Source organism: Protopterus annectens, chromosome 6.part0, assembly GCF_019279795.1.
Source record: "Protopterus annectens isolate FY-2018-M chromosome 6.part0, PAN1.0, whole genome shotgun sequence".
Lineage (NCBI taxonomy): Eukaryota > Metazoa > Chordata > Ceratodontiformes > Protopteridae > Protopterus > Protopterus annectens.
Window position 1 is genome coordinate 456,509,194 of NC_056737.1, and position 8,370 is coordinate 456,517,563.

At 37.0% G+C, this 8,370-nt stretch overlaps 1 protein-coding gene across 1 annotated transcript in view; it reads left to right on the plus strand.

The window, feature by feature from the left end:
- Nucleotides 1-7,090, plus strand: part of RAD51 (RAD51 recombinase) — a gene marked incomplete in the record, with an annotated part of 432,211 nt that extends 425,121 nt beyond the window's left edge. The window contains 1 exon segment of the mRNA XM_044074184.1: nucleotides 6,367-7,090. Coding sequence (XP_043930119.1) covers nucleotides 6,367-6,490 — 124 coding nt within the window.
- Nucleotides 7,091-8,370: the final 1,280 nt, after the last annotated feature.

Here is an 8,370-nt window from a genome sequence, read left to right on the forward strand (position 1 = left end):
CAGCAGCTTCAAAAGCCCTGATAGTCTTAACTGGACCAGGAAATAGAATGCACAGAACAGGGAGAATCCAAGGGGGCAAGGGCCCAACCAAATTATGTAATATACAAGATGCACTCTTACAAAACAAAACAATGGATCCTCAGAAATTCCAAAAACAACAAAACTAACAAGCCCTGATGGCAGAGACATTAGGTTCACTGCAGACTGCCCAGCAAAACTTCAACAGTGACAACAATGCAGCATAATTAAAACAGAATTGAAAAGAAGAGGGGTGAACTTTAAGCGTCAGTTCCTGTAAAACCCTCTACTAATCATTGTAGACATCAGGTCATTCCAAAAACCCAGAAAGGGTTCTGGGAGCTTCTAAAAGTGGACAAAGAGCTAAGAAAAACACTGGTCAAATGAAGAAACACAGGAAATGAGTTTAATAATACCTCATACAAACAAAACCTGAAATGCATCAGAGAAGGAGGCTGCATTTCCCACAGCAAAAGACAAAATTAGAACATACAGCAGTCGGCTAAAATGAGCATCAGGATAAGCATGCCCGCTACAAAGACCAGGAACATACTGCAGCTAATGGAGACCTCACATCCTATAGCCCAACAAAGGAAAAGATGACCATGGGCACACTCAGGGTCACCAAAGGAAGACTGAGAATGGAAAAAATCCAAATCACATAATCAGAATAGCAGAGAAAGAGGGTATAATGCCAGCAGGAGCAAAGAAGGGGAGAGTTAAAGCATCAGATGAAAGATGACGAGACTTAGTCCTCATCAAGGGTGAACAAGAGCAGTACTAGCAGGAGTAGGAGATGTGAATGGCAGGAGTGGTCCATAAACTACCACGCCGAGCAAAAGGTGGACTGGATAAAAAAAAGTCATAGACGCAAGCAACTCTCAGACACTATCTAAATGATAGACTCATGTATATAGGAAGGAAAATGTGACTTGGAGAGAGGAGAAAATTTAAAAAGCAAGAACTGTGCATACAAGGCTGTAAGGCTTGAACTGCAACTTGCAGTTTGAGTTGCTTTCACCGAGTTTTCCAGGCCATTTATTAACTACAAGCACTACTCCAGTTGAAAAAAGGCATGCAAAGAGTCTGTCAGTGGCCTGATTCCCCCATAGTTTTTATTATGTTATATATACATTTTATTCTCTTCTCTGCCAAATCACGCCTCTTGGGACAGGTGTTATAACATAGGTGTGTGTAGAAGCAGTCGGTCGGCAGACTGCAGGGGAGGAGATAGAGAACGTGGTAAACATTTGAAAAGATGCGCTATGACTTGGTGACTTAAAAGCATAAGAAAAGAGACTGAGAACACATCCAGAAGGCATCAAAAACAAAAAAGGGGGCCAGAAAAAGTTTAAAAGTGAGAACATAAAAGGAAAGTACAGATAGAGGCAGATTTGAAGCTGAGCCAAAATCCATAACCCAAATGGGGAATAGGACACCAGGGAGGAAGGCAGTAATGGCAACATGGAAATGCTTGAGCTGGAGTAGGCACAACACAGTCCAAGTATAGCAGTGACCAGGACCACTAGCTAACATGCAGCTCCCCAACCTAAGGGTAAGTGGAAAGTATTGATTCTACTTAGAAATACAAAACAAAAAAGCATGGTAGCAACAGGGGGACCTTCTCTAATGTAAAGGCTGTAGTCTTAGTAAACCAAACCCGCTCCACGACAGTCAAAGGTTTTATTTGACAAGACCAAAGAACAGTATCCAAGGAGATACAAAATTAGATTTCACTTAGCGCTTTCACCCATCCATCAACTTGGGCATCATCAGAGTAAGAAGTGAAATGCAAGTTCCAGTTCTTAAAAGTCAATTCATACACATTCCCCTTCTTGAAACCAATCAAGAATGCTAAACAATTAATTATTTAGAATTTGAAATAAAATTAAAAATGTTCCAAGAAACAAGAAGATCGCCAATAAAATGTTATGTTACTCTAAACAATACTATCTCATACTATACAATAAAATGCCTTACACTACCATACTGTATAAAACACCCCTACTTAATAAAAAAAACAATAATGCTGATTTTAAAAACTTATGTATTGTACATTTTATAAATTTTATAATGCGTAGTACACATGAATTAATGTATAATTGTGTAGTCAGTAATTGTGTGTAAATTGTTGCTTCATGTTAGACACAATAGGACCTGTGTTTTAAATACTAGACCGTGAGATATGATCATTGATCCCTGGTGATCTAAATGCATCCAGTCTAAGCTGCCACAAACACTCCTTGACCTCCAATAAGGTCTTAGCATCACTACCTTTCTCATTGTGTGGAATCCTATCCACTACAAAAAATATATTTTTTTAAATTAATGCAACTCTGACTCTGTACAAAAAGAGCATTGGTGTTTTTTTCATTCCTTATGTCTCTTGTGTGCTCCAAAATCCTAAGTCTTAATTTTCTAATAGTTTTACCTACGTAAAACGTAGGGCAACTTAGACATGTTGCAATATATACCACCATTTTGGTATTGCAGTTGCAATACCCTGGACATCTAATGGTTCTACTGAAATTGTGCACTACTACATAAGGACTATTATTAATGTACTTACAAGTACTACACAAACCACATTTGCTCATTTTAGAATTCCTATATAGATCAAAATTAACTTCTATCTTTCTTCATTTATCTTGTGTGTAAATTTAAAAAAAATGTGGTTGTACCTAGATAGTTAATAAAGTCCTGAATCTCTTCCTCAGCCCCCCTCCAAAAAATCAATGTCGTCCAAGTAACGCAGATATAACTTTCTGCATATACTCAGAGATGAACACCCACTGTGTCTCCCAGTCCGCCAACACAAGGTTGGCATAAACTGATGCACATCTGGCGCCCATGGCTATGCTTGAAGTGTTCCCCTTCAAACTTAATGAAATTGTTTGACAGTACCATTTCAGTTAAGTCAACAATTAAACTGCGTTTAACAGTGTGAAAGCCACTGTATTTCTGAAGGCAGTTGTTGAACATGTCAATTCCCAAATCATGGGGTATGATGGAGAATAAATTTATTACATCAACAGTAACCATTAAAAAATGTTCTCCTAAGGGAGTGTCCCTAATCGCATCAAGGCAGTGCCAGGAATCCATCAGGACATGCGGCAGTTTTTTAAGACTGGGTGTTCACCTCTGAGTACAACCACATTTTTTTTTTTAATTTACACACAAGATACATGAAGAAAGATGTGATTTTCTTGATGTGTTGTTGTACAGGGACATAAGAGAATGGTACCTTAAAGTCTAGCATATATCGTAAAAAGACTATTTCAAATTCCTTTTTGCATTTTCAGAGTTGCCACCCATTTTTTTAGAAAAAGAACATCATGAAGGGACAAATGGTAAGGTTGTCAAGACTTATTAGTGATGACAACCAGTATGACACTGAAATATCCAATTTGGTGGACATGTTGATTGAGAGAGGCTACCCCCCCCCCCACGATATATTGTTGAAAATAAGGTTAGAAGTGGAGGAGAAAAGACATACAGTCTTCAAACCAATATTGAGAGGGGGTTTGGTGAAGGACACTAGAGACAACATTACTAGTACTGACAAAATTACAGAAGATACTAGTACTGACAAAATTACAGAAGACCTTGAAGGAAGTAATAAGAGGCAGGTGATGGTCTTGCTGTATAATGATGCTGCTGGCAAGATCAAGAATATTATTTATGACACATGGCAAAGTGTTCTTACTAATGATGTCACAACTATTGTAGGTGATACACCTGTTTTCACCTATAGTAGAGGTAAAAACTTGAAGGAGCTGATGGAGATGGAAGTTAATTTTGATCTATATAGGAATTCTAGAATGAGCAAATGTGGTTTGTGTAGTACTTGTAAGTACATTAATAATGGTCCTTATGTAGTAGTGCACAATTTCAATAGAACCATTAGATGTCCAGGGTATTGCAACTGCAATACCAAAATGGTGGTATATATTGCAACATGTATAAGTTGCCCTATGTTTTACGTAGGGAAAACTATTAGAAAGTTAAGGCTTAGGATTTTGGAGCACACGAGACATAAGGAACAAAAAAAACACCAATGCTCTTTTTGTACACAGTCAGAGTTGCATTAATTTAAAAAAATATATATTTTTGTAGTGGATAGGATTCTACACAATGAAAAAGGTGGTGATGCTAAGACCTTATTGGAGGTCAAGGAGTGTTTGTGGCAGCTTAGATTGGATGCATCTAGGTCACCAGGGATCGATGATCATATCTCACTGTCCAGTATTTAAAACACAGGTCCTATTGTGTTTAACATGAAACAACAATTTACACACAACTACTGACTACACAATTATACATTAATTCATGTGTACTACGCATTATAAAATGTACAATAGATAAGTTTTTAAAATCACTTTCATTGTTTTTTTATTAAGTAGGTGTGTTTTATATAGTATGGTAGTGTAAGGCATTTTATTGTATAGTATGAGATAGTATTGTTTAGAGTGATATCAAATTTTATTGGCTATCTTCTTGTTTCTTGGAACATTTTTAATTTTATTTCGAATTCTAAATAATTGTTTAGCATTCTTGATTGGTTTCAAGAAAGGGGCGTGTGTATGATTTGACTTTTAAGAACTGGAACTTGCATTTCACTTCTTACTCTGATGATGCCCAAGTTGATGGATGGGTGAAAGCGCTAAGTGAAATCTAATTTTGTATCTGCCTGCATACTGTTCTTTGGTCTTGTCAAATAAAACATTTGACTGTCGTGGAGCTGGTTTGGTTTATATCTTATCAGTTTACTTTTGCTGGTTTCGACGTTTGTAGTCTTAATAACCCAAACAAAAGAGGTTGTGAAGTCCACTAACATTCAGAGGTCAGACATAGGGCAACACTTTGGCTTGGACCTGGACTTATGATTTCTGACGGTCAACAAATATGTGAAGTAACCGTGCAGCAGATGGTAAAATATAGTCATATAATTGTATACTGTACATATTTCCTCCTTTTTATTCCCTCCATATTGTGGAGGAATAGTGCTGTAAACAATAAAAATAATGGTTATGCAGGGTAAGTATTCTGGAGTAGTGATTGTCGTCAAAAGTAAAACTGTATCTGTGTGAATAAAGGAGAAATAGGCAATATGGGCAGTGAAGCTAAAAATAAGCAGTTCAGTGAATCTGCAGAAAATCGGGAAAAAGGAAAGATTGAAAGCAATGAGGATACGAGACCAGAGATTAGAAATAATGAGAAGGGGGGGGGTAAAAGAGGGATGAAGGGGAAGTAGGGTAAAAGAGGGATGAAGGGGAAGTAAGCAAGATTATTTAAACAGGAAGCAGAAGTGAGAGAAAGAGAGACCAATGAAGATAAGTCAACTAAGAATTTGTGAGTAAGGCCAGGCAGGAGAGAGAGGGGGTGGGGGGAGAAACAGCACATATATATGCATGCATGTATGTATGTGTAGGTGTTTAAGGCACAGAAAGGTGGTTGGGGGTTGACCATCCATCTATACAAGGGAGCAGTGGAAGGGAAGAAAAGACACGAACGTTCATGACCTAGAATGTGGGGGGAGGGATATCAAAAGTATGTAACAGAAGAGATGAATAGCTTGCTACAGGAGCCAAAACCAAGTAAGAGAGTTGAAAAAGCTAATGAGACAAATTAGGAATGTTAGACTGCATAGGGGAGGGAGGACGGTGGAGTTGCCATTCAGTTCGGAAGTGGGCTTATTAGTAAGGAGAAGTGAAGAGGGACCAATGTTAATAAGGGTAGAGGAGAACTGAAAGCCAGGAAACCTATATGCATCAAACAAAAACAATTCTCTTCTTGTGGTGTTCTCAAAGCTGCTACTTGTCTCACACACTCTCACACACTCTCACACACTCTCACACACTCTCACACACTCTCACACACTCTCACACACTCTCACACACTCTCACACACTCTCACACACTCTCACACACTCTCACACACTCTCACACACTCTCACACACTCTCACACACTCTCACACACTCTCACACACTCTCACACACTCTCTTGAAAGTTCCAAGTGAAAGGAAGCTTTGCATGTCGGGGAGCTATTTCAGATATAGTTGTTCCCAGTAAACTGTACTTTGATCTTTGTTGTAGTTTTTGAAAACATGATTTTCAGAGACTTTCTGCTTTGAGCAGTAGGCTTACTAAAATATCTTGTTATCTCTCTCTCTCTGGATTGTACTAAAATGAAATACTTGTATCTTAGATGAATGAGTTGAACTTTGCCCTACAAAATCAGACAATATTCCAGAAATATTAAAAGTTTCAGTTGTATACATTGTTACAATCTGTCTTTATGTCACTCTTTTCTATAATGAACATTTATGTCTTGCTGTCACTTTCAGATTATATTTGAGGAAAGGTCGTGGAGAGACACGTATTTGCAAAATTTATGATTCACCATGTCTACCTGAAGCTGAAGCAATGTTTGCCATTAATGCAGATGGAGTTGGAGATGCTAAAGACTAATTAAAAAAAAAAAAAGAGCCTAGCAGACTTAAGTAATCCTGATGAAAACAGCAAAGATGCCAGTTAACTGTGGACATTGTATGTGATCCAGCACAGCACTTAAAACTGGAAAAAAACATCCCTGCCTTAATGTTTTGTTGTTTGCCAGTGTCATCTGTTCCTTAAAAGTTACTGGCCATTTGTAAGGAATTAAAGAAAACTGCAGTCGTCAGCATGTTTATTTTATACACAGCAATATTTTGAGGACATTTTCAGCATCTGTATTCTCAGATACAGAAGGGCTTTTCTGTAATTTGGTTGTGTTTGTTTTGTTCAATGTACATCTTAATTTTCAAAAGATGTAAAAGGTGAACGTAAAGAACTGTTTGTGAGGAAAATGAACTACCTTTCTTCCATGAGCAGTTTTCTAGTATTATCAGTTTTGTTTTATAGGCAATGCTAAAATTTTGTTAAGAGCGTTCGAGATATTTGCTAAAGTTTTAGGATCCCTAGCACCATTTCAATTTGATAAATGACCATCTTTATTTCATCACATGAACCTTTACAACAGGTATTTGTAATGGGATAGATGTACTTAAATAAAGTAACTTTTACTTTCTACTTTCGTGTGGTAGGCAGTGTGTTTATGCTTTTACTTTCCACCAAAGCATGTGCTTTTTAAAATGTATTTTGGTAACATTTGTTTTTTGTCAATGTGAACAAAATGTGAAACTTTGCATTATTCACATTGTGTACTGTACAAGCATTAACATTCATGATTTTTTTCTTATCTTGAAAGGTGAACGTGGATTATTTTATAATTTTAATAAATTTAAACAGAAATACTTTAGCCAATTAACTTTTGACCTGTGTTACCTTTCTTTTCCTAATCTCTCTTTAGATGTGGTGATTTGTAAGGACACTGGGAACTGGGAGTTATCACCTTTGCCCTGTATTTAGCAATATTCCCAGAAATCATTGTAGCAGAGTAGCAAGGCACAAGAGTTATTTATATTCTAGAAGTTGACGAATTATATTCAGATTAATACAGAGAGAGGATATGGGAATTCAGATTGAATCTGATATAGTTGAAATAGTTATGAAAGTCCAGAATGCCATTATCTCTCAGTATTGCTAGTAATGATACTGCTGGTCCTTCTGCATCATGTGGTACAATTTAGGGTGAAGTGATTATCATCACAAAGTATAATGTGAATTATTCGGAAATGGAAAGTACTGAGAAACAACTAGGTTCTAATTGTAGCTAACTAAAAGTTAATTTAAGCTTTGAGGGGAAATGCCATATTTTACATTTTTGCTAACTTGTGAGCAGTTACATCTGCTCTTGTTAAAAACATTGTCTTATGCTGCAGCCGGTGTAGGTATTTTAATTTGTTTTAGATTATAGTCAGACTTGGTTTGTAAATCCCGTGCCAGTAAAGGTTATTTGTTATGATACAGGACATATGCTACTCATGGTATATTTTGCACATTATGGGGTTTTACACTGGAAAAATTGAACTGTGTTGGGAATCATATTTTGGCAACCAAGTATATTGCAAGCGTTTGTCACTGCCAAATACTTGCTTATATTGAAGCTCAACTGCAGCATTAAAAGTCTGATCATAACATGAGAAAGTACGAGACAGTTGGTAAGTAGTAAGACCCTTCAGTGCATAGAGTGTATTGTGTTGCAGAAGGTTTGTGGGAAATTTGCAGTGTTTTTTCCTTCCTTGTGCAAGTTTTCACATTACTGCCATATGCTTTATTAATTATATTGCTATATAAAATACAACCTCAGTCATGCCCAACTACCACATTACATGTTCTCTAGCAAACACTTAAGTAGACTGCTGTCATATACTGCTCAAAACATATAAAGCATACGCAGTCCACTGGAG